Source organism: Myotis daubentonii, chromosome 4 (genome assembly GCF_963259705.1).
Source record: "Myotis daubentonii chromosome 4, mMyoDau2.1, whole genome shotgun sequence".
Classification (NCBI taxonomy): Eukaryota; Metazoa; Chordata; class Mammalia; order Chiroptera; family Vespertilionidae; genus Myotis; species Myotis daubentonii.
The window spans coordinates 12,240,413-12,266,102 of NC_081843.1; the positions used below are offsets into that span (position 1 = coordinate 12,240,413).

At 47.6% G+C, this 25,690-nt stretch overlaps 4 protein-coding genes across 4 annotated transcripts; 1 reads left to right on the forward strand and 3 right to left on the reverse strand.

Moving 5' to 3' along the window:
• The first annotated feature begins 1,550 nt into the window (after window positions 1-1,550).
• Window positions 1,551-2,388, forward strand: HBQ1 (hemoglobin subunit theta 1). The gene is made up of 3 exons (XM_059692503.1): window positions 1,551-1,709; window positions 1,836-2,040; window positions 2,154-2,388. The coding sequence occupies exons 1-3, from the start codon at window positions 1,615-1,617 to the stop codon at window positions 2,280-2,282; spliced, it is 429 nt and encodes a 142-aa protein (XP_059548486.1). The 5' UTR covers window positions 1,551-1,614; the 3' UTR covers window positions 2,283-2,388.
• Window positions 2,389-7,858: 5,470 nt separating this feature from the next.
• On the reverse strand, window positions 7,859-9,013 carry LOC132232327 (polyadenylate-binding protein 2-like). Its single transcript, XM_059691814.1, has one exon. It carries the CDS (start codon window positions 9,011-9,013, stop codon window positions 8,075-8,077), a length of 939 nt encoding a protein of 312 aa, XP_059547797.1. The 3' UTR covers window positions 7,859-8,074.
• Window positions 9,014-13,585: 4,572 nt separating this feature from the next.
• LOC132232833 (polyadenylate-binding protein 2-like) lies at window positions 13,586-14,676 on the reverse strand. Its single transcript, XM_059692495.1, has one exon. The coding sequence runs from the start codon at window positions 14,674-14,676 to the stop codon at window positions 13,738-13,740; it is 939 nt and encodes a 312-aa protein (XP_059548478.1). The 3' UTR covers window positions 13,586-13,737.
• Window positions 14,677-19,240: 4,564 nt separating this feature from the next.
• LOC132232834 (polyadenylate-binding protein 2-like) lies at window positions 19,241-20,335 on the reverse strand. Its single transcript, XM_059692496.1, has one exon. The coding sequence runs from the start codon at window positions 20,333-20,335 to the stop codon at window positions 19,397-19,399; it is 939 nt and encodes a 312-aa protein (XP_059548479.1). The 3' UTR covers window positions 19,241-19,396.
• Between the last annotated feature and the right edge of the window lie 5,355 nt (window positions 20,336-25,690).

Here is a 25,690-nt window from a genome sequence, read left to right on the forward strand (position 1 = left end):
TGGGTCTCCAGCGGCCTCTAAGCTCTCCCATGGCTCCTCCCCGAGTTAGACAGTGGGGAAGACAGCCAGGTCACACTCTTTCTAGCTGAGTGCTCCTCTCTCCATCCAGTGCCTCCCAATACATGCACATCTCCATGAAACTGGATTTGAGCAGAGCAATAGCAGATGCCAGGCAGTTTCCTGGAGGCACCCTTTTCTCCTGGGTCCACCTCCAGGATGCTCACTCTGTATTTACTGATGTCCTGGAGCCATCACAGGTCTGGAGGCCCAGTGTTGGGGCCCAGCTGGGCATCCACTGCAGGCTGGCCCCGCTGATTTCCCCCAGTGCTGCAGGGGAGAGGAGAACTAGGGCCACGGAGCCTGCACTCTGATGTGCTTCCTCCCCGTGGCAGGCCCCTCATGCTGCAGCCTCAGAGTGAGGGCTTGAGGGTCTGGTCCTGGCTGCTGTCCAGTCCAAGCTTCCCACTGAAAGCAGTGCCCTTTCTTTCCTGGGTTCCAGAGTGGTCAATGGTGGGGGAGGGGGAAGAGTGGTCCTTGAAAAATGAGACAGCAGGTCCCCTGCCTCAGTTTGTGACGTGTTTGCACAGCTGGTGACACAGTCTGAGCTCTCAGTAAGAGGCAGTCTTATTTTATTATTAAGAAAAAATGAAGGAACAACCCAAATATTCATCAACCAATCGAGTCTATTGAATAGACCAACAAAATGTGGTGCAATAAAATGTTGTTCAGCAATAAAAAAGCAAAGGAGCATAGCTACATAACACAAGGCGGATACACCTTGAAAATGCACTAAGTGAAAAAAGCCAGACACAAAAGACCATATACTGCATGGTTCTATTGATATAAAACATCTGGAATAGGCAAATCACAGGGACAGAGTACAGGTTGGTGGTTGGCAGGGGCTGGAGCAGGAAGGTTATGGAATGACTGCTAATGGAGACAGAGTTTCTATTTGAAATGACGAAAAAGTTCTGGAATGGGACAATGGTACTGGTTGTACAACAGTGTAAATGTAATTAAGGCCACCAAATTGGATACTTTAAAATGACTAAGATGGCAAATTTTATGTTATATGAATTTTACCGCCTCCACCACCACCACAACAGAAAGAGTGGTGCCACATAGGTATGAGCTATTATTACCATTCATCCTAGATACTAAATAAATGTTCACTGTCCCGAAAGGCATACCTGCTATACAGGAAGCATTTAACATTTCTTATCCACTGAATTCTCACAGCAACCTTGGGAAGAAGAAATTATATTCACTTTATACAATAAATGATAAAATAGACTGAGGGAGGTGTCATAATAGACTTGGAAGATAGAATAAGCTGACATGCAATGCTCAACTCGCTGCTAAAATTTTGTGTTACCTGATAATAGTATGTATTAAAGTATTAGTTTCCATACAGTGAACTCTACAAAAACGGGGGCCTCAGGGTCCAGAGCGATTGGAAAGGTCCCAGGTCAGAGCAGATGGAGAGGGATGCTTCTGGATCCCTCTGGACCAGACTCTGCAGCGTGGCGCCCCCTAGAGGCCAGGGGGACCTGCTGGCCGTTGGGCGCGGGCGCAGCCATCGCAGAAGCTCGCTCCGGGGCCCGCGGCTGCACCATGGTGCTGTCGGCGGCAGACCAGGCTGCAGTGCGCGCTCTCTGGAGAAAACTGGATACCAACGTGGGCGTCTACACCACGGAGGCCCTGGAGAGGTGCGGGCCGGCCCTCGGGGCTCCCCTGCCTTCCTGCTCGCCCGGGGGATGGATCCCCGCCCTCCCGCGGCCCTCCCCCTCCAGCCCCGACTCAGGGGCGCACCTCACTAGCCGTTCCTCCCGAAGGACCTTCGTGGCCTTCCCCTCCACCAAGACATACTTCGCCCACCTGGACCTGAGACCCGGCTCCGCCCAGGTCAAAGCCCACGGCCAGAAGGTGGCTGACGCGCTGACCCTGGCCGTGAACCACCTGGACGACCTGCCCCGCGCCCTGTCGGCTCTGAGCGACCTGCACGCGCACAAGCTGCAGGTGAACCCCGTCAACTTCAAGGTGAGCAAGCGCGGTGGGGGCTGGGCCCTCTCGCGGGGGGAGGGGGGGAGTTCACAAGGGAGGGTGTGGGCGGACAGATGGACCCCGGTGGGGATGACTCCATCCCTCCGCAGCTGCTGGGCCACTGCCTGCTGGTCACCCTCGCCCGGCACTACCCCGGAGACTTCAGCCCCGCCCTGCAGGCCTCGCTGGACAAGTTTCTGAGCCACGTGATTTGGGCGCTGGCCTCCAGCTACCGCTAAACGAGGGGTGCGTCATCGCGGGACCCCCCGCCCTCCCCCCCCCCCCCCCGCCTCCTCTTCTTGCGACCTTTCCGTGTTTGAGTAAAGTCCCTGAAAGAAAGCCTCACCCTGCGTGCGCTCATGTGTTCCCTGGGGGTGCGCGCCACGGTCCTGATGGGATTTGGGGAGGTGCTGCCCTCCTACCAAAGGAAAGGTGGGGATCCGAAGAGGCCTGAGCTGCGCGTCCAGCCATGTTCAGGTCTGGGCGCGCCCCTGGGCCGCGTTCGCTAGACGACCTGCGTGGCTGAGGGGGACATTCAGGTCATCTCACCCTCGGCGGCCTGAGACGTTTCTTCCATCGGGTCCCAAATGCCGGACTGTGAACCGCCATCCGCCATGCCCTTGGCTGCGGCCACTTGGAGACGCAGGCCAAAGGCTTCAGCCCCTCGGGACTATGTCGGGGGTCATGGGCTTGCCCTAGCTGACCAGGCCTGGCCCCTCCCCAGAGCGACTCGCCTCGGGGGACTCCACACAAATCTAAGTGCGCGGGACCTGGTCGCTCACTCACCTAGAGCTGAGGGCGCGGTACCTGGCGGCCGGGCACAGCCCCTGAGACTATTAGGCAATGGCGCCCTCTGCTGGTACGGATAGGACTCACGCGGAGCCAAACTTGCAGGACAGTACACAGGGGCTCCAAAAGGGTGTCGGGGACTTTGGGGATCTAGGAGGCTTGGGGTGAAGCCCCCGTTTGCCAGACTCTGGACCTGGTGGAAGGAGGTTCGTCCTGCCCCAGCACCCAGTCATTGAGCAAAGTGCGCCAGGGAGCTGGCCCAGAGTCCTGCCTACATCCACACTTCTAAGGAGACAGGTCAGAACTGCTTTCTTTCTTTTTTTTTTTTTTTTTTACTATATTTTAATTTTTAATTTTTTTTTTAAAGATAGGAAGGGAGAGGGATAGAGTTAGAAACATCGATGGGAGGGAAACATTGATCAGCTGCCTCCTGCACACCTCCTACTGGGGATGTGCCCGCAACCAAGGTACATGCCCCTGACCGGAATTGAACCTGGGATCTTTCAGTCCGCAGGCCGACACTCTATCCACTGAGCCAAACCGGTTAGGGCAGAACTGTTTTCTTTAAAAATTTCTTCCTCATTAAACCAACCATGGTCACTGTAGAAACTTAAGAAAATGCAGTAACTACTCCACTTACTCTACTATCTTTTTGGAAAAATATATTTTATTGATTTTTTACAGAGAGGAAGGGAGAGGGATAGAGAGATAGAAACATCGATCATCTGCTTCCTGCACACCCCCTACTGGGGATGTGCCAGCAACCAAGGTACATGCGCTTGACCGGAATCGAACCTGGGACCTTCCAGTCTTCAGGCCGACACTCTATCCACTGAGCCAAACCGATTAGGGCTTACTGTACCTTCTTAAGTATCCTAGTGGGTCCAGCACATCTGTTATTCCTTCAATTCTCATTTGACACTGGGAAAACTATGTGTGAAAAAATGGAGGACATGGGAATCAGATGTAAGAGCATACTTGTGACACACACATAGAGACAGACCACACACAAACAGATATAAACACACAATGGCAGAACAGCCCCATCCAAAAATGTAACAAGGTAATATTTAATATACTAGGGGCCTGGTGCACAAAATTCGTGCACTGGGTGTGGGGGTGGGGGGGTGTCCCTCAGCCCAGCCTGCCCCCTCTCACATACTGGGAGCCCTCAGGCGTTGTCCCCCATCACCCTCCAATCGCAGGATCGGCCCCTTGCCCAGGCCTGACGCCTCCGCCACAGGTGTCAGGCTTGGACAGGGGACCCCCATCTCCCCCTGATCACTGGCTCTGACCCCTGCCCAGGCCTGAGGCCTCTGGACTAGGAATCATGCCTGGGCAGGGGACCCCCATCTCCCTCTGATAGCTTGCTCCACCCCCCGCCCAAGCCTGACGCTTCTGACCCAGGCTTCAGGCCTGGGCAAGGGGACCATCATATCCCCCCAATCTCCGACTCCGCCCCCCACCCAGGCCTGATGCCTCTAGCCCAGGCATCAGGCCTGGGCAGCAGACCCCCAGCCCCCCGCCCAGGCCTGATGCCTCAGCCAGAGGAGTTGACCCTCATCACCCTCCGATCACCAATCACTGGATCGGCCCCTTGACCAGGCCTAAGACCTCTGGCAGAGGTGTCAGGCCTGGGCAGGGGACCCCCAGCTCCCCGCGGTTGCAGGCTCCGCCCCTGCCCAGACCTAACACCTCTGGCCTAGGCTTCTGGCCTGGGCAGCGGGGATCCGCAGTGGCAGTGGGGGGGGGCGGGGGGCACCGCGATCATGCGGGCTCCGCCCCTGCCCCTGCAGCAAGCCTCTGGCTGAGGCATCTGGCCTGGGCAGAGAGGACCCGCAGCTGCAGCGGCCCCGCTATCTTAGGCTCCACTTTAGGCCCAGGCAAGGGACCCCTAGCTCCCGGGACCGCCAGCTTCGAGCATGCCCAGCTCCCATCACTGGCTCCACCCCTACTTCCTGCTATCACTGGCCAGGGTGGCAAAGGCGCCTGATTCTCTGATCATGGCTGGGGGGCAGGGCAAAGTCAGCCCCAGCTCTTAGCTCCCCCCTGGGTTTCCAATCACTGTCAGTGGCAGGGGGCTTCTTCCTGCTTTCCCTTTCACCTCCCTGCATTGTGCTTACATATGCAAATTAACCACCATCTTGTTGGCAGTTAACTGCCAATCTTAGTTGGCAGTTAATATGCATATAGCCCTGATTAGCCAATGAAAAGGGTAGCGTTGTACGCCAATTATCATTTTTCTCTTTTATTAGTGTAGATAGTTCTAGGGACATTTAGAGATTTTTAAAATATATATATATGTTCGTTGGAGTCCAACCCCAACAGGTCCAGGGTCCCCAAAGGTGTGGATGGAGTCGGTGAAGAAGGATTGACACAGAGGCAGCGTTCAGGTGATCATCATAGCCGGGTTCTCTTGTCAGGGTCTTCAGCAAGGTTCTGTAGCCAGTTCTCCAGCCAAGTTCTGTAGCCATGTTCCCTCGCTAGGTTCTGTCCAGGTTCTCCAGCCAGGTTCCATCACCAGGTTCTAGTCAGGTTCTCTTGCCATGTTCTATCCAGGTTCTGTAGCCAGGTTCGGTCTCTAGGTTCTTCAGCCAGGTTCTCTCACTAGGTTCTGTCCAGGATCTTTTGCCATGTTCTCTCCAGCGAAGTTCTTCTGTCTCTAGGTTCTGTCTAGGTTCTGTGTCCTGTTGTCTTGTTACATCTGTATTTATACCAGTTGATTCCAATCCTATCAATCTCTATTCCAAAGGTTAGGGCGTTTCTTATCTCCATTCCAGGGAGTAAAGATTACGTAGCTTAAGCGTGATTGTTCATAGTTAAAGTGATTAACTACCCGCCTGGCACTTAGTTCAGGGGTTTTATTCCCTCCCTAACTTCAGGGGAAAATCCCTACCTGGGGAAACAACCTTTCTCAGAGAGGTGACCTTGGTTAAAACACATAGTGCCAAGAAGGTGAGCAAACATATTAAGAACAGTATGCCATATATGCCAGGTCCCTTGAAACAGCAAGGATGGACCGGCTCCCGGCATATGTTTTGATTTTTTTTTTTTTTTTTTTTTTTACAGAGAGGAAGGGAGAGGGAAAGAGAGTTAGAAACATCGATGAGAGAGAACCACCAACCAGCTGCCTCCTGTACACCTCCTACTGGGGATGTGCCTGCAACCAAGGTACATGCCCTTGACCAGAATTGAACCTGGGACCCTTCATTCCGCAGGCCGAAGCTCTATCCACTGAGCCGAACCGGTTAGGGCGAGATTTTTTTTTAAGTAATAATATCCTTGCCCTGGCTGGTTTGGCTCAGTGGATGGAGCATCGGCCTGCGGACTGAAGGGTCCCGGGTTCGATTCTGATCAAGGGCATGTACCTTGGTTGTGGGCACATCCTCAGTGGGAGGTGTGCAGGAGAAAGCTGATCGGTGGTTCTCTCTCAATGATGTTTCTAACTCTCTATCCCTCTCCCTTTCTCTCTGTAAAAAATCAATAAAATATATATTTTTTTAAAAAAGAAATAATATCCCCGAGTGACAATGGAAAAACTGGGCACATTGGACTATAGAAAGAGAAAAATACTTGGTATAAATAAAGAAAAATATATGCAAAGGTAAAGAGAAACTGTAAGAAAAATATTTGCTACAAACAGCAGACAAAAGGTTATTGCCACATCAGTGATGAGAGAAAATCATTGATCGGCTGCCTCCTGCATGCCCCTACTGGGGATCAAGCCCACAACTCAGACATGTGCCCTGACCAGGAATTGAACCATGACCTCCTGGTTCATAGGTTGATGCTCAACCACTGAGCCACGCCAGCTGGGGCCCACCTAGCCATTTTACATATACACACACAATACATGGAACATTGAAAATGGGATATTACCAATACTTTTCTGCCTCAAGGAAACTCTTGTAAGTCACCTGGCATAGCTCTAATTCATTGTCTTTTGTTGTTGTCGTTAATCCTCACCTGTGGATATTTTTCCATTGATTTTTAGAGAGAGTGGAAGGGAGAGGGAGAGACAGAGAGAAAAATTGATGTGATAGAGACACATCGACCTGCAACCAAGGTGTGTGCCTTTGATCGGAATCATAATTCATTGTCTTTTAATGGCCACATAATATTCCATGGTGTGGCTATGTCATAATTTTTCAAACCATTCTACTTTTATGGGCTGTAACATTTTGTTTCTAATATTTTCCCCCTATGAACAACACTGCAATAAGTATCTTTGCAAGTAAAAAAAAAAAAGTTAGCCCTAACCGGTTTGGCTCAGTGGATAGAGTGTCGGCCTGTGGACTGGAGGGTCCCAGGTTCGATTCCAGTCAAGGGCATGTACCTTGGTTGCGGGCACATCCCCAGTAGGAGGTGTGCAGGAGGCAGCTGGTTGGTGGTTCTCTCTCGTCGATGTTTCTAACTCTCTATCCCTCCCCCTTCCTCTCTGTAAAAAAATCAATAATATATATATATTTTTAAAAGGTTATTACTACTACACCTCCAAATTTTTTCTCACCCTCCTCTCCTCCACCTTTTTCTTTTTAAAGTCAGTCAACCCTACAGAAAAATAAGCCAAAGTAATAACAGGCAAAGCGCCATATACCAATGGCCAAGACCTTTGCAATGATACACAAAGCCACGGAAGTTAAAATGCTCGATAACAACGAGATACCTGTAATGAAAATATATTTAAAAAGCAAGACCCAGCCGAAACCGGTTTGGCTCAGTGGATAGAGCGTCGGCCTGCGGACTGAAAGGTCCTAGGTTCGATTCCGGTCAAGGGCATGTACCTGGGTTGCGGGCACATCCCCAGTAGGAGATGTGCAGGAGGCGGCTGATCGATGTTTCTCTCTCATTGATGTTTCTAACTCTCTATCTCTCTCCCTTCCTCTCTGTAAAAAATCAATAAAATATGTAAAAAAAAAAAAAAAAAAGCAAGACCCAAATACACTTCTGTAGGATTATAACTTAACATATAACTTTTAAATAACATATAATTTTAATTCAGTTGTATACAGTTGTAGGCCAGTAAATGTTTAGTTAGTGGTACTTTGTAAAAAGGGGAAGAGGGCTGGTTTGTAGCATTTGCCAATTTCCATGGTGTAAATATTGCCATCATGGTTGATTTCTAACTATCAATATGCTATCACTGAACAGGAAATTAAAAAGAGATGCATAGCAGCTGCTACTGAGTTGTATTTCTATTGTCCAGATAAAAGAGATGTGAACAGAATACACACTTTTTTTTTTAGTAAGGGGAATACCATGAAGTCGCTCTAGCCCGGCCCCTGTAGACACGACCCCGGGGCCTGCTGTTAAAACCCCTGTAGAATCGAGCTCGGGAAGTGTTGTAGTTGCTGGTCTGGGCACGGTATCGGACTGGTGGGAAAGCCCGGTCTGTTGTGCTGATCCCTGGTCTGTTGGTTCGTTTTGGGATTACCTTGATTTGTCTTCCTCTAAATAGGGATTCATCTAAGGCCAGGGAAGTCCTCACTGACTCTTTGTCTGAGAACTCTAAATATGCAAACCCTTTGGGAAGGCCAGTAAATCTGTCACAGAGTATGGTAACACGGTTGACTGAACCACAGCCATGAAAGTGTGCTTCCAGCTCTTGTGCTGTTGCACCATAGTCCACATTGCCAACATAGATGGAACGGGCATCAGCCTCCATCTTCTCTTTGATAGACATGATCGCTCGGCCAGCATTGCCTGGAGGTGGACTCATATTCATCTGCTTCTCTACCTCGTTCTGTAGCTCTTTTAGCTTCTCAGCTTCTTCCTCCATCTCCCTGACTCGAGCTTTAATCTCTTCCAGCTCTGGGTCTTCAATGGCGCCGTCCCCTGGGTCCCCCTCGACCAGTCCCAGCTCCTCCTCCTCCTCATGGCGGCCGGGGACTTCTGAGGCAGGCCCAGGGCCTGGGGTACCCAGTGGGGCACGGGGCCAGGGCAGCTCCTTTTCAGGCTCGGGCTCTGGCTCTGGCTCAGGCTCCGGCTCAGGCTCCAGCAGCAGCTCCTCAGGCTCCAGTTCCTCAGACTCCAGGCCATTCCCATAGTCCCCTGCGCCCCCCGGGTCCCCCTCCCTGGCCTCCCCACTGACCCCGGGCACAAGATGGCGCCTCCGCCCCGGCCCGGAGCCCCAACCGCCCGCAGCCCCCACTGCCACTACCGCTGCCGCTGCCGCCGCCATGACCACTCAGACTGGCGCCAGATGTTGGGGTCCAACCCCAGCAGGTCCAGGGGTTCCCAAAGGTGTGGACAGAGTCGGCAAAGAAGGAATGACACGGAGACAGCGTTCAGTTGATCAGCAGCCTAGCCAGGTTCTCTAGCCAGGTTCTAGCCTGGATCTCCAGCCTGGTTCTGTCTTTGGTCTTGTTACATCTGTATTTATACCAGTTGATGCCAATCCTATCAATCTCTATTCCAAAGGTTAGGGCGTTTCTTATCTCCATTCCAGGGAGTAAAGATTATGTAGCTTAAGCGTGATTGTTCGTAGTTAAAGTGATTAACTACCCGCCTGGCACTTAGTTAAGGGGTTTTATTTTTATTTTTTTCCTTCTTTCCTCTTTTTTTCCTCTCTCTCCTCCTAATACACACGTTTTTTTAGTAAGGGGAATACCATGAAGTCGCTCTAGTCCAGACCCTGTATACACGACCCCGGGGCCTGCTGTTAAAAAAAAAAAAGAGAGAGAGAGAGATGTGAACATAGATAACAGTAAAATGTAGTAGCATAATTAGAAAATAATGTTTTCAGTATTTATGAGCTTTTTTGTTTTTTTGTTTTAATATATTTTTATTGATTTCAGAGAGGAAGGGAGAGATAGAAACATCTATGATGAGAGAAAAATCATCATTGGCTGCCTCCTGCACGCCCCCTACTGGGGATTGAGTCTGCAGCCCAGGCATGTGCCCTGACTGGGAACTGAACTGTGACCTCCTGGTTCATAGGTTGATGCTCAACCACTGAGCCATGCCAGTTGGGCTATTAGCTTTGTTTTTAACATGACCTATTTATTTCTAAATTAACATAATGTAATTTTTAGTAGTGGTTGTGTTTAACAATCAGCTCTCCAAATTCCTGACAATTCAACATGAGATAATCTAAGCAGGCACTAGCACACCACAGGACTTATCCTTTAAATCCAAAAAGTGCGAATTCTCTGAGCCTGCAATCCTTCTGGGAATTTATCCTACAGAAAATAGTGGCACACATATATGAAGATGTTATGTCCAGGATGTTCTTCGCAGAACTGTTTATTGGAACAGAGAAATAATAGAAGTTAAATAATTATGGTAGAATCACATAGCCTGTCAGAGAATGAGGTCAGTCTTTGGGCATACACATGAACAATGCCAACACATTTAGTATATGTGCTGCTGCAGCGAGCACAATGCAAGACATTTATATAACAGCGTGCTGCAGGCCAATGTGTAGAGTATAAATCAATTTTTATATTGATATAATCACAAGAAAACCTGAAAACAATACACACTCAATGTTGGCAGGAGTTTTCCACAAGCATGGGACTAAAAGGACAGGAGAGGGAAATTGTCAACAAACTTTATATAAACCCAGAAAAGGAAAGTGGTCGGGAGTATGAGTAATTTTTCATTTGTATGTACGTTTTTCATTTACTATAGTATACAAATAATTTGCAGAAACCTTGTCCTGAATATTTGTAGCTAAAATATTACACACAAACATACAAACATAATTTTTCCTTGGGGCATTTTTACAGAAGTGGAATTTCTGGGGTAATGCTATGTCCAATGCTATGGCTTTTTGATAATATTACCAAAATTGCCTTCCTTACAGTTTCATTAGCAGGAGGCTGGTGCCTGCATCCCCTCCTCTGTTCTCCATGTCTGGTAGCTGCCATTTATTCGATCATTTGCGAAGGTCAGTATTGTCTCCATCTCTACTGCTCTGTGGGAATCGCCCATGTGTGCCCTTTGCCCACTTTGTACTGTTATTAAAGTAACCCATAGAAGCCCTTCTACTATAGACCTGTAGAAGGCAGTCAATCCATTTTATACATTGAAATTACTGCCCATTTTTTGTTGTTGTTTTTTTAAATATATTTTTACTGATTTCAGAGAGGAAGGGAGAGGGGGAGAGAAAGATAAAAACATCAATGATGAGAGAGAATATCAATGATGAGAGAGAATCATTGATCAGCTGCCTCCCGCACACCCACTACGAGGGATCAAGCCCACAACCGGGGCATGTGCCCTTGACCGGAATTGAACCTGGGACCCTTTAGTCCACAGGCCAATGCTCTCTCCACTGAGCCAAAGAGTTAGGGCCATTTTTTCTTTTTTTTGATGTGTGTATAGAGGGTGGAGAACCTTCCTCCAGATACACCCAGCTCTTCCTTCAGGCCTCTGGGCCCTGTCACTGTTCCAAGGCTTTGCCTGATCTGAACTGCTGTTTCCAACCTGGGAAAAGAAGCTACTGGATAACTGAACATGCTGGATAAATGCTTTAAACCTTCTTAAGACATCAAAGAGCAAATGAGATCTAAGGAATTTTCAGGCCAAAAACCAAGTAAAGGTGAGAAACCCAGAGAGGTGATCACAGCATTGAAACTACTTGGGTCCTGACGTGTTTGCCAAACTAGCAAACTTACAGTAAGCTGGGATTTTCTTCTTCATGGGCTCATGGGTTAAAAGCACCAACATAAGGTGATGTGACTCTTGCGCATAAAGCTAGGGCCCCAAAAAAGCAGTGGACTACACCCACTGGACAATTCATTTTCCCCAAACTTGGGGGCTGGTAAATAATAAAACCACATTGGTGTTCAGCAGAAGAGAACATAACTCACTGATAAATAGAAACCACATGCTGATACTTTCTGGCTTTGCAGTCCAAATTCGTATCACCTGAGTGATTCCCCCACAAATTTCTCAGGCTGTGGATTTCATTTAAAACTAGAGGCCCGGTGCACAAAAATTTGTGCACTGGTGGGGGGTCCCCTCAGCCCAGCCTGCCCCCCTCTCACAATCTGGGAGCCCTCAGAGGATGTCCTACTGATGTCCTCTGTGGGAGGCGACCAGGCCCATCAGGGGAAGGTGCCACCCGCATCACCCTGCCGCTGCCACCACCACCACCACCACCACCACCACCACCACCACCATCACCACGGCTGCCAGCCCTCGGCCCTTGCTGCTTAGCACTGGCCCTGCCACTCATCCGCTGGTGGATGGGGGGCAATCTGGGGCCAGGCCGACTGGGAGAGGGGCTGTGGGAGGTTGAGGCACAGCAGGTTGCACCCCGTCCAACCTCTGCAGAGGCATGGCACCAGGACCCGGCCCATGCCACTGCCTCTGCGGCTGCCTCTGCAGAAGGGGCAGCACTGTGGCCGGGATGGCACAGCCCCCTCCCCCATTGCTTCTGCGGAAGGCCGTGCCACCGCCTCTCCCGTGCCACCCGCCCTCGGCCCTTGCAGCCGCTGTGACTGTGTGGAAGGATGTCCAGAAAGATGTCCAGAAGATGTCTGGTCTAATTAGCATATTACCCTTTTATTTGTATAGATCAGCCGTGGGCAAACTACGGCCCATGGGCCGGATCCGGCCCATTTGAAATGAATGAAACTAAAAAAAAAAAAAAGACCATACCCTTTTATGTAATGATGTTTACTTTGAATTTATATTAGTTCACACAAACACTCCACCCATGCTTTTGTTCCGGCCCTCCGGTCCAGTTTAAGAACCCACTGTGGCCCTCGAGTCAAAAAGTTTGCCCACCCCTGGTATAGATGATCCTGGGCTTCTCACGTAGATGCCACGCACCTGGCAAATAAATCTCCCCTTGATAAAGGCACTTAATTATAGGCTACAAAAGGCAACAAGCGTCAACTCACAGAGCACATGGAAATAAGGCACCATGTATAAAGCCACAGACACACAAGTCCAGGTCAGCAGAACTGACCCACAAAAGTGTCAGGCACAGAAGATGTCAGACTAAATTACAAGTAAGCTTACTATGTATACAGGATTAGAGACAAGATTTTAAATATCTGCAGGGAGCCATGAAATATAAAAAATGACATTACACATGTGAAAAAAAGCTTTTAGAAATGAAGAATATAGCCATCAAATATTAATGGTTAGCCCCAATGGATGAGCAGTGACCTATAAACCAAGAGGTCAGGGTTTGATTCCTGGTCAGAGCACATGCTCAGGTTGCTGGGGCTGTGGGCTCGATCCCCAGTAGGGGGCGTGCAGGAGACAACTGATCTCTCTCATCATTGATGTTTCTCTCTCTCCTTTCCTTTCTGAAATCAATAAGAAATGTGTTTTTAAAAAATTCAATATATGTTTAAGAGACAAAACATAGTTATAGAATTAACAAACTTAAAAATAGGTCAGATGCCGAAACCGGTTTGGCTCAGTGGATAGAGCATCGGCCTGCGGACTGAAAGGTCCTAGGTTCGATTCCGGTCAAGGGCATGTACCTGGGTTGCGGGCACATCCCCAGTAGGAGATGTGCAGGAGGCGGCTGATCGATGTTTCTCTCTCATTGATGTTTCTAACTCTCTATCTCTCTCCCTTCCTCTCTGTAAAAAATCAATAAAATATGTAAAAAAAAAAAAAAAAAAGCAAGACCCAAATACACTTCTGTAGGATTATAACTTAACATATAACTTTTAAATAACATATAATTTTAATTCAGTTGTATACAGTTGTAGGCCAGTAAATGTTTAGTTAGTGGTACTTTGTAAAAAGGGGAAGAGGGCTGGTTTGTAGCATTTGCCAATTTCCATGGTGTAAATATTGCCATCATGGTTGATTTCTAACTATCAATATGCTATCACTGAACAGGAAATTAAAAAGAGATGCATGGCAGCTGCTATTGAGTTGTATTTCTATTGTCCAGATAAAAGAGATGTGAACAGAATACACACTTTTTTTTTAGTAAGGGGAATACCATGAAGTCGCTCTAGCCCGGCCCCTGTAGACACGACCCCGGGGCCTGCTGTTAAAACCCCTGTAGAATCGAGCTCGGGAAGTGTTGTAGTTGCTGGTCTGGGCACGGTATCGGACTGGTGGGAAAGCCCGGTCTGTTGTGCTGATCCCTGGTCTGTTGGTTCGTTTTGGGATTACCTTGATTTGTCTTCCTCTAAATAGGGATTCATCTAAGGCCAGGGAAGTCCTCACTGACTCTTTGTCTGAGAACTCTAAATATGCAAACCCTTTGGGAAGGCCAGTAAATCTGTCACAGAGTATGGTAACACGGTTGACTGAACCACAGCCATGAAAGTGTGCTTCCAGCTCTTGTGCTGTTGCACCATAGTCCACATTGCCAACATAGATGGAACGGGCATCAGCCTCCATCTTCTCTTTGATAGACATGATCGCTCGGCCAGCATTGCCTGGAGGTGGACTCATATTCATCTGCTTCTCTACCTCGTTCTGTAGCTCTTTTAGCTTCTCAGCTTCTTCCTCCATCTCCCTGACTCGAGCTTTAATCTCTTCCAGCTCTGGGTCTTCAATGGCGCCGTCCCCTGGGTCCCCCTCGACCAGTCCCAGCTCCTCCTCCTCCTCCTGGCGGCCGGGGACTTCTGAGGCAGGCCCAGGGCCTGGGGTACCCAGTGGGGCACGGGGCCAGGGCAGCTCCTTTTCAGGCTCGGGCTCTGGCTCTGGCTCAGGCTCCGGCTCAGGCTCCAGCAGCAGCTCCTCAGGCTCCAGTTCCTCAGACTCCAGGCCATTCCCATAGTCCCCTGCGCCCCCCGGGTCCCCCTCCCTGGCCTCCCCACTGACCCCGGGCACAAGATGGCGCCTCCGCCCCGGCCCGGAGCCCCAACCGCCCGCAGCCCCCACTGCCACTACCGCTGCCGCTGCCGCCGCCATGACCACTCAGACTGGCGCCAGATGTTGGGGTCCAACCCCAGCAGGTCCAGGGGTTCCCAAAGGTGTGGACAGAGTCGGCAAAGAAGGAATGACACGGAGACAGCGTTCAGTTGATCAGCAGCCTAGCCAGGTTCTCTAGCCAGGTTCTAGCCTGGATCTCCAGCCTGGTTCTGTCTTTGGTCTTGTTACATCTGTATTTATACCAGTTGATGCCAATCCTATCAATCTCTATTCCAAAGGTTAGGGCGTTTCTTATCTCCATTCCAGGGAGTAAAGATTATGTAGCTTAAGCGTGATTGTTCGTAGTTAAAGTGATTAACTACCCGCCTGGCACTTAGTTAAGGGGTTTTATTTTTATTTTTTTCCTTCTTTCCTCTTTTTTTCCTCTCTCTCCTCCTAATACACACGTTTTTTTAGTAAGGGGAATACCATGAAGTCGCTCTAGTCCAGACCCTGTATACACGACCCCAGGGCCTGCTGTTAAAAAAAAAAAAAGAGAGAGAGAGAGATGTGAACATAGATAACAGTAAAATGTAGTAGCATAATTAGAAAATAATGTTTTCAGTATTTATGAGCTTGTTTTTTTGTTTTAATATATTTTTATTGATTTCAGAGAGGAAGGGAGAGATAGAAACATCTATGATGAGAGAAAAATCATCATTGGCTGCCTCCTGCACGCCCCCTACTGGGGATTGAGTCTGCAGCCCAGGCATGTGCCCTGACTGGGAACTGAACTGTGACCTCCTGGTTCATAGGTTGATGCTCAACCACTGAGCCATGCCAGTTGGGCTATTAGCTTTGTTTTTAACATGACCTATTTATTTCTAAATTAACATAATGTAATTTTTAGTAGTGGTTGTGTTTAACAATCAGCTCTCCAAATTCCTGACAATTCAACATGAGATAATCTAAGCAGGCACTAGCACACCACAGGACTTATCCTTTCAATCCAAAAAGTGCGAATTCTCTGAGCCTGCAATCCTTCTGGGAATTTATCCTACAGAAAATAGTGGCACACATATATGAAGATGTTATGTCCAGGATGTTCTTCGCAGAACTGTTTATTGGAACAGAGAAATAATAGAAGTTAAATAATTATGGTAGAATCACATAGCCTGTCAGAGAATGAGGTCAGTCTTTGGGCATACACATGAACAATGCCAACACATTTAGTATATGTGCTGCCGCAGCGAGCACAATGCAAGACATTTATATAACAGCGTGCTGCAGGCCAATGTGTAGAGTATAAATCAATTTTTATATTGATATAATCACAAGAAAACCTGAAAACAATACACACTCAATGTTGGCAGGAGTTTTCCACAAGCATGGGACTAAAAGGACAGGAGAGGGAAATTGTCAACAAACTTTATATAAACCCAGAAAAGGAAAGTGGTCGGGAGTATGAGTAATTTTTCATTTGTATGTACGTTTTTCATTTACTATAGTATACAAATAATTTGCAGAAACCTTGTCCTGAATATTTGTAGCTAAAATATTACACACAAACATACAAACATAATTTTTCCTTGGGGCATTTTTACAGAAGTGGAATTTCTGGGGTAATGCTATGTCCAATGCTATGGCTTTTTGATAATATTACCAAAATTGCCTTCCTTACAGTTTCATTAGCAGGAGGCTGGTGCCTGCATCCCCTCCTCTGTTCTCCATGTCTGGTAGCTGCCATTTATTCGATCATTTGCGAAGGTCAGTATTGTCTCCATCTCTACTGCTCTGTGGGAATCGCCCATGTGTGCCCTTTGCCCACTTTGTACTGTTATTAAAGTAACCCATAGAAGCCCTTCTACTATAGACCTGTAGAAGGCAGTCAATCCATTTTATACATTGAAATTACTGCCCATTTTTTGTTGTTGTTTTTTTAAATATATTTTTACTGATTTCAGAGAGGAAGGGAGAGGGGGAGAGAAAGATAAAAACATCAATGATGAGAGAGAATATCAATGATGAGAGAGAATCATTGATCAGCTGCCTCCTGCACACCCACTACGAGGGATCAAGCCCACAACCGGGGCATGTGCCCTTGACCGGAATTGAACCTGGGACCCTTTAGTCCACAGGCCAATGCTCTCTCCACTGAGCCAAAGAGTTAGGGCCATTTTTTCTTTTTTTTGATGTGTGTATAGAGGGTGGAGAACCTTCCTCCAGATACACCCAGCTCTTCCTTCAGGCCTCTGGGCCCTGTCACTGTTCCAAGGCTTTGCCTGATCTGAACTGCTGTTTCCAACCTGGGAAAAGAAGCTACTGGATAACTGAACATGCTGGATAAATGCTTTAAACCTTCTTAAGACATCAAAGAGCAAATGAGATCTAAGGAATTTTCAGGCCAAAAACCAAGTAAAGGTGAGAAACCCAGAGAGGTGATCACAGCATTGAAACTACTTGGGTCCTGACGTGTTTGCCAAACTAGCAAACTTACAGTAAGCTGGGATTTTCTTCTTCATGGGCTCATGGGTTAAAAGCACCAACATAAGGTGATGTGACTCTTGCGCATAAAGCTAGGGCCCCAAAAAAGCAGTGGACTACACCCACTGGACAATTCATTTTCCCCAAACTTGGGGGCTGGTAAATAATAAAACCACATTGGTGTTCAGCAGAAGAGAACATAACTCACTGATAAATAGAAACCACATGCTGATACTTTCTGGCTTTGCAGTCCAAATTCGTATCACCTGAGTGATTCCCCCACAAATTTCTCAGGCTGTGGATTTCATTTAAAACTAGAGGCCCGGTGCACAAAAATTCGTGCACTGGTGGGGGGTCCCCTCAGCCCAGCCTGCCCCCCTCTCACAATCTGGGAGCCCTCAGAGGATGTCCTACTGATGTCCTCTGTGGGAGGCGACCAGGCCCATCAGGGGAAGGTGCCACCCGCATCACCCTGCCGCTGCCACCACCACCACCACCACCACCACCACCACCACCACCATCACCACGGCTGCCAGCCCTCGGCCCTTGCTGCTTAGCACTGGCCCTGCCACTCATCCGCTGGTGGATGGGGGGCAATCTGGGGCCAGGCCGACTGGGAGAGGGGCTGTGGGAGGTTGAGGCACAGCAGGTTGCACCCCGTCCAACCTCTGCAGAGGCATGGCACCAGGACCCGGCCCATGCCACTGCCTCTGCGGCTGCCTCTGCAGAAGGGGCAGCACTGTGGCCGGGATGGCACAGCCCCCTCCCCCATTGCTTCTGCGGAAGGCCGTGCCACCGCCTCTCCCGTGCCACCCGCCCTCGGCCCTTGCAGCCGCTGTGACTGTGTGGAAGGATGTCCAGAAAGATGTCCAGAAGATGTCTGGTCTAATTAGCATATTACCCTTTTATTTGTATAGATCAGCCGTGGGCAAACTACGGCCCATGGGCCGGATCCGGCCCATTTGAAATGAATGAAACTAAAAAAAAAAAAAGACCATACCCTTTTATGTAATGATGTTTACTTTGAATTTATATTAGTTCACACAAACACTCCACCCATGCTTTTGTTCCGGCCCTCCGGTCCAGTTTAAGAACCCACTGTGGCCCTCGAGTCAAAAAGTTTGCCCACCCCTGGTATAGATGATCCTGGGCTTCTCACGTAGATGCCACGCACCTGGCAAATAAATCTCCCCTTGATAAAGGCACTTAATTATAGGCTACAAAAGGCAACAAGCGTCAACTCACAGAGCACATGGAAATAAGGCACCATGTATAAAGCCACAGACACACAAGTCCAGGTCAGCAGAACTGACCCACAAAAGTGTCAGGCACAGAAGATGTCAGACTAAATTACAAGTAAGCTTACTATGTATACAGGATTAGAGACAAGATTTTAAATATCTGCAGGGAGCCATGAAATATAAAAAATGACATTACACATGTGAAAAAAAGCTTTTAGAAATGAAGAATATAGCCATCAAATATTAATGGTTAGCCCCAATGGATGAGCAGTGACCTATAAACCAAGAGGTCAGGGTTTGATTCCTGGTCAGAGCACATGCTCAGGTTGCTGGGGCTGTGGGCTCGATCCCCAGTAGGGGGCGTGCAGGAGACAACTGATCTCTCTCATCATTGATGTTTCTCTCTCTCCTTTCCTTTCTGAAATCAATAAGAAATGTGTTTTTAAAAAATTCAATATATGTTTAAAAGACAAAACATAGTTATAGAATTAACAAACTTAAAAATAGGTCAGATGCCGAAACCGGTTTGGCTCAGTGGATAGAGCATCGGCCTGCGGACTGAAAGGTCCTAGGTTCGATTCCGGTCAAGGGCATGTACCTGGGTTGCGGGCACATCCCCAGTAGGAGATGTGCAGGAGGCGGCTGATCGATGTTTCTCTCTCATTGATGTTTCTAACTCTCTATCTCTCTCCCTTCCTCTCTGTAAAAAATCAATAAAATATGTAAAAAAAAAAAAAAAAAAGCAAGACCCAAATACACTTCTGTAGGATTATAACTTAACATATAACTTTTAAATAACATATAATTTTAATTCAGTTGTATACAGTTGTAGGCCAGTAAATGTTTAGTTAGTGGTACTTTGTAAAAAGGGGAAGAGGGCTGGTTTGTAGCATTTGCCAATTTCCATGGTGTAAATATTGCCATCATGGTTGATTTCTAACTATCAATATGCTATCACTGAACAGGAAATTAAAAAGAGATGCATGGCAGCTGCTATTGAGTTGTATTTCTATTGTCCAGATAAAAGAGATGTGAACAGAATACACACTTTTTTTTTAGTAAGGGGAATACCATGAAGTCGCTCTAGCCCGGCCCCTGTAGACACGACCCCGGGGCCTGCTGTTAAAACCCCTGTAGAATCGAGCTCGGGAAGTGTTGTAGTTGCTGGTCTGGGCACGGTATCGGACTGGTGGGAAAGCCCGGTCTGTTGTGCTGATCCCTGGTCTGTTGGTTCGTTTTGGGATTACCTTGATTTGTCTTCCTCTAAATAGGGATTCATCTAAGGCCAGGGAAGTCCTCACTGACTCTTTGTCTGAGAACTCTAAATATGCAAACCCTTTGGGAAGGCCAGTAAATCTGTCACAGAGTATGGTAACACGGTTGACTGAACCACAGCCATGAAAGTGTGCTTCCAGCTCTTGTGCTGTTGCACCATAGTCCACATTGCCAACATAGATGGAACGGGCATCAGCCTCCATCTTCTCTTTGATAGACATGATCGCTCGGCCAGCATTGCCTGGAGGTGGACTCATATTCATCTGCTTCTCTACCTCGTTCTGTAGCTCTTTTAGCTTCTCAGCTTCTTCCTCCATCTCCCTGACTCGAGCTTTAATCTCTTCCAGCTCTGGGTCTTCAATGGCGCCGTCCCCTGGGTCCCCCTCGACCAGTCCCAGCTCCTCCTCCTCCTCCTGGCGGCCGGGGACTTCTGAGGCAGGCCCAGGGCCTGGGGTACCCAGTGGGGCACGGGGCCAGGGCAGCTCCTTTTCAGGCTCGGGCTCTGGCTCTGGCTCAGGCTCCGGCTCAGGCTCCAGCAGCAGCTCCTCAGGCTCCAGTTCCTCAGACTCCAGGCCATTCCCATAGTCCCCTGCGCCCCCCGGGTCCCCCTCCCTGGCCTCCCCACTGACCCCGGGCACAAGATGGCGCCTCCGCCCCGGCCCGGAGCCCCAACCGCCCGCAGCCCCCACTGCCACTACCGCTGCCGCTGCCGCCGCCATGACCACTCAGACTGGCGCCAGATGTTGGGGTCCAACCCCAGCAGGTCCAGGGGTTCCCAAAGGTGTGGACAGAGTCGGCAAAGAAGGAATGACACGGAGACAGCGTTCAGTTGATCAGCAGCCTAGCCAGGTTCTCTAGCCAGGTTCTAGCCTGGATCTCCAGCCTGGGTCTGTCTTTGGTCTTGTTACATCTGTATTTATACCAGTTGATGCCAATCCTATCAATCTCTATTCCAAAGGTTAGGGCGTTTCTTATTTCCATTCCAGGGAGTAAAGATTATGTAGCTTAAGCGTGATTGTTCGTAGTTAAAGTGATTAACTACCCGCCTGGCACTTAGTTAAGGGGTTTTATTTTTATTTTTTTCCTTCTTTCCTCTTTTTTTCCTCTCTCTCCTCCTAATACACACGTTTTTTTAGTAAGGGGAATACCATGAAGTCGCTCTAGTCCAGACCCTGTATACACGACCCCGGGGCCTGCTGTTAAAAAAAAAAAAAAGAGAGAGAGAGAGATGTGAACATAGATAACAGTAAAATGTAGTAGCATAATTAGAAAATAATGTTTTCAGTATTTATGAGCTTTTTTGTTTTTTTGTTTTAATATATTTTTATTGATTTCAGAGAGGAAGGGAGAGATAGAAACATCTATGATGAGAGAAAAATCATCATTGGCTGCCTCCTGCACGCCCCCTACTGGGGATTGAGTCTGCAGCCCAGGCATGTGCCCTGACTGGGAACTGAACTGTGACCTCCTGGTTCATAGGTTGATGCTCAACCACTGAGCCATGCCGGTTGGGCTATTAGCTTTGTTTTTTTGTTTTTTTGTTTTTTTTTTAAATATATATATTTTATTGATTCTTTACAGAGAGGAAGGGAGAAGGGTAGAGAGCTAGAAACATGGATGAGAGAGAAGCATTGACCAGCTGCCTCCTGCACACCCCCCACTGGGGATGTGTCCGCAACCAAGGTACATGCCCCTGACCGGAATCGAACCTGGGACCCCTCAGTCCGCAGGCCGGCGCTCTATCCACTGAGCCAAACCGGCGAGGGCAATTAGCTTTGTTTTTAACATGACCTATTTATTTCTAAATTAACATAATGTAATTTTTAGTAGTGGTTGTGTTTAACAATCAGCTCTCCGAATTCCTGACAATTCAACATGAGATAATCTAAGCAGGCACTAGCACACCACAGGACTTATCCTTTCAATCCAAAAAGTGCGAATTCTCTGAGCCTGCAATCCTTCTGGGAATTTATCCTACAGAAAATAGTGGCACACATATATGAAGATGTTATGTCCAGGATGTTCTTCGCAGAACTGTTTATTGGAACAGAGAAATAATAGAAGTTAAATAATTATGGTAGAATCACATAGCCTGTCAGAGAATGAGGTCAGTCTTTGGGCATACACATGAACAATGCCAACATTTAGTATATGTGCTGCCGCAGCGAGCACAATGCAAGACATTTATATAACAGCGTGCTGCAGGCCAATGTGTAGAGTATAAATCAATTTTTATATTGATATAATCACAAGAAAACCTGAAAACAATACACACTCAATGTTGGCAGGAGTTTTCCACAAGCATGGGACTAAAAGGACAGGAGAGGGAAATTGTCAACAAACTTTATATAAACCCAGAAAAGGAAAGTGGTCGGGAGTATGAGTAATTTTTCATTTGTATGTACGTTTTTCATTTACTATAGTATACAAATAATTTGCAGAAACCTTGTCCTTAATATTTGTAGCTAAAATATTACACACAAACATACAAACATAATTTTTCCTTGGGGCATTTTTACAGAAGTGGAATTTCTGGGGTAATGCTATGTCCAATGCTATGGCTTTTTGATAATATTACCAAAATTGCCTTCCTTACAGTTTCATTAGCAGGAGGCTGGTGCCTGCATCCCCTCCTCTGTTCTCCATGTCTGGTAGCTGCCATTTATTCGATCATTTGCGAAGGTCAGTATTGTCTCCATCTCTACTGCTCTGTGGGAATCGCCCATGTGTGCCCTTTGCCCACTTTGTACTGTTATTAAAGTAACCCATAGAAGCCCTTCTACTATTGACCTGTAGAAGGCAGTCAATCCATTTTATACATTGAAATTACTGCCCATTTTTTGTTGTTGTTTTTTTAAATATATTTTTACTGATTTCAGAGAGGAAGGGAGAGGGGGAGAGAAAGATAAAAACATCAATGATGAGAGAGAATATCAATGATGAGAGAGAATCATTGATCAGCTGCCTCCCGCACACCCACTACGAGGGATCAAGCCCACAACCGGGGCATGTGCCCTTGACCGGAATTGAACCTGGGACCCTTTAGTCCACAGGCCAATGCTCTCTCCACTGAGCCAAAGAGTTAGGGCCATTTTTTCTTTTTTTTGATGTGTGTATAGAGGGTGGAGAACCTTCCTCCAGATACACCCAGCTCTTCCTTCAGGCCTCTGGGCCCTGTCACTGTTCCAAGGCTTTGCCTGATCTGAACTGCTGTTTCCAACCTGGGAAAAGAAGCTACTGGATAACTGAACATGCTGGATAAATGCTTTAAACCTTCTTAGAGACATCAAAGAGCAAATGAGATCTAAGGAATTTTCAGGCCAAAAACCAAGTAAAGGTGAGAAACCCAGAGAGGTGATCACAGCATTGAAACTACTTGGGTCCTGACGTGTTTGCCAAACTAGCAAACTTACAGTAAGCTGGGATTTTCTTCTTCATGGGCTCATGGGTTAAAAGCACCAACATAAGGTGATGTGACTCTTGCGCATAAAGCTAGGGCCCCAAAAAAGCAGTGGACTACACCCACTGGACAATTCATTTTCCCCAAACTTGGGGGCTGGTAAATAATAAAACCACATTGGTGTTCAGCAGAAGAGAACATAACTCACTGATAAATAGAAACCACAAGCTGATACTTTCTGGCTTTGCAGTCCAAATTCGTATCACCTGAGTGATTCCCCCACAAATTTCTCAGGCTGTGGATTTCATTTAAAACTAGAGGCCCGGTGCACAAAAATTCGTGCACTGGCGGGGGGGTCCCCTCAGCCCAGCCTGCCCCCCTCTCACAATCTGGGAGCCCTCAGAGGATGTCCTACTGATGTCCTCTGTGGGAGGCGACCAGGCCCATCAGGGGAAGGTGCCACCCGCATCACCCTGCTGCTGCCACCACCACCGCCACACCACCACCACCACCACCACCACCATCACCACGGCTGCCGGCCCTCGGCCCTTGCTGCTTAGCACTGGCCCTGCCACTCATCCGCTGGTGGATGGGGGGCAATCTGGGGCCAGGCCGACTGGGAGAGGGGCTGTGAGAGGTTGAGGCACAGCAGGTTGCACCCCGTCCAACCTCTGCAGAGGCATGGCACCAGGACCCGGTCCATGCCTCTGCCTCTGTGGCTGCCTCTGCAGAAGGGGCAGCACTGTGGCCGGGATGGCACAGCCCCCTCCCCCATTGCTTCTGCAGAAGGCCGTGCCACCGCCTCTCCCGTGCCACCCGCCCTCGGCCCTTGCAGCCGCTGTGACTGTGTGGAAGGATGTCCAGAAAGATGTCCAGAAGATGTCTGGTCTAATTAGCATAGTACCCTTTTATTTGTATAGATCAGCCGTGGGCAAACTACGGCCCGTGGGCCGGATCTGGCCCATTTGAAATGAATAAAACTAAAAAACAAAAAGACCGTACCCTTTTATGTAATGATGTTTACTTTGAATTTATATTAGTTCACACAAACACTCCACCCATGCTTTTGTTCCGGCCCTCCGGTCCAGTTTAAGAACCCAATGTGGCCCTCGAGTCAAAAAGTTTGCCCACCCCTGGTATAGATGATCCTGGGCTTCTCTCGTAGATGCCACGCACCTGGCAAATAAATCTTCCCTTGATAAAGGCACTTAATTATAGGCTACAAAAGGCAACAAGCGTCAACTCACAGAGCACATGGAAATAAGGCACCATGTATAAAGCCACAGACACACAAGTCCGGGTCAGCAGAACTGACCCACAAAAGTGTCAGGCACAGAAGATGTCAGACTAAATTACAAGTAAGCTTACTATGTATACAGGATTAGAGACAAGATTTTAAATATCTGCAGGGAGCCATAAAATATAAAAAATGACATAACACATGTGAAAAAAAGCTTTTAGAAATGAAGAATATAGCCATCAAATATTAATGGTTAGCCCCAATGGTTGAGCAGTTATCTATAAACCAAGAGGTCAGGGTTTGATTCCTGGTCAGAGCACATGCTCAGGTTGCTGGGGCTGTGGGCTCGATCCCCAGTAGGGGGTGTGCAGGAGACAACTGATCTCTCTCATCATTGATGTTTCTCTCTCTCCCTCTCCTTTCCTTTCTGAAATCAATAAGAAATGTGTTTTTAAAAAATTCAATATATGTTTAAGAGACAAAACATAGTTATAGAATTAGCAAACTTAAAAATAGGTCAGATGCCGAAACCGGTTTGGCTCAGTGGATAGAGCGTCAGCCTGCGGACTGAAAGGTCCCAGGTTCGATTCCAGTCAAGGGCATGTACCTTGGTTGCGGGCACATTCCCAGTGGGAGATGTGCAGGAGGCAGCTGATCGATGTTTCTCTCTCATCGATGTTTCTAACTCTCTCTCTCTCTCCCTTCCTCTCTGTAAAAAATCAATAAAATATATTTAAAAAATAGGTCAGATTATTTTATATGAATGGACTCATATAGTATGTGATCTTTTGTGTATAGATTCTTTCACTGAGCATAAAGTTTCCGAGGCTCATCCATGTTGTAACATATCAGCACATTCCTTTCCATGGCTGAGTATTATTCCATTGTATGGATAGATCACCTTTTGTTTATCCATTCATTAGTTGATGGACACTTGGGTTGCTTTCACCTTTTCACTATTATGAATAATGCTGCAACAAAAATATATAACAAGGTTTTGTGTGGATATTTTCATTCTCTTGGGTGTATGCCTCGGAATGGAACTGCTGGCTCATATCGTAACTGTTAACTGAGTTTACAAATGAAAAAATACATTTATAGTATTTTTTACATTTACAGCAAAAATAAAAATAAAATAATTTTATTGTTAAAAAAATAGGTCAGAATAGCCCAGCCAGTGTGGTTTAGCGTCAACCTATGAAGCAGGTGGCCATGGTTTGACTCCTGGTCAGGGCACATGCCCAGGTTGCGGGCTGGGTCCCCTGTGTGGGGCAAGAGGAGGTAGCCAATCAATGATTCTCTCTCATCATTGATGTTTCTCTCTCTCTCCCCCTCTCCCTTCCTCTTTGAAATCAATAAAAGTATTTTTTTAAACATTTTTTTTAAAGGTCAGAATAAATTTAGACTGCAGCCCCTGCACACCTTTCAATTTTG

Bases quoted from the DNA above. Each gene is read 5' to 3' on its own strand.
- HBQ1 (XM_059692503.1), top strand. From the start codon at position 1,615: ATGGTGCTGTCGGCGGCAGACCAGGCTGCAGTGCGCGCTCTCTGGAGA. The intron at 1,710-1,835 runs GTGCGGGCCGGC...TTCCTCCCGAAG, and splicing joins ACCACGGAGGCCCTGGAGAG to GACCTTCGTGGCCTTCCCCT. The intron at 2,041-2,153 runs GTGAGCAAGCGC...ATCCCTCCGCAG, and splicing joins TGAACCCCGTCAACTTCAAG to CTGCTGGGCCACTGCCTGCT.
- LOC132232327 (XM_059691814.1), bottom strand. From the start codon at position 9,013: ATGGCGGCGGCAGCGGCAGCGGTAGTGGCAGTGGGGGCTGCGGGCGGT.
- LOC132232833 (XM_059692495.1), bottom strand. From the start codon at position 14,676: ATGGCGGCGGCAGCGGCAGCGGTAGTGGCAGTGGGGGCTGCGGGCGGT.
- LOC132232834 (XM_059692496.1), bottom strand. From the start codon at position 20,335: ATGGCGGCGGCAGCGGCAGCGGTAGTGGCAGTGGGGGCTGCGGGCGGT.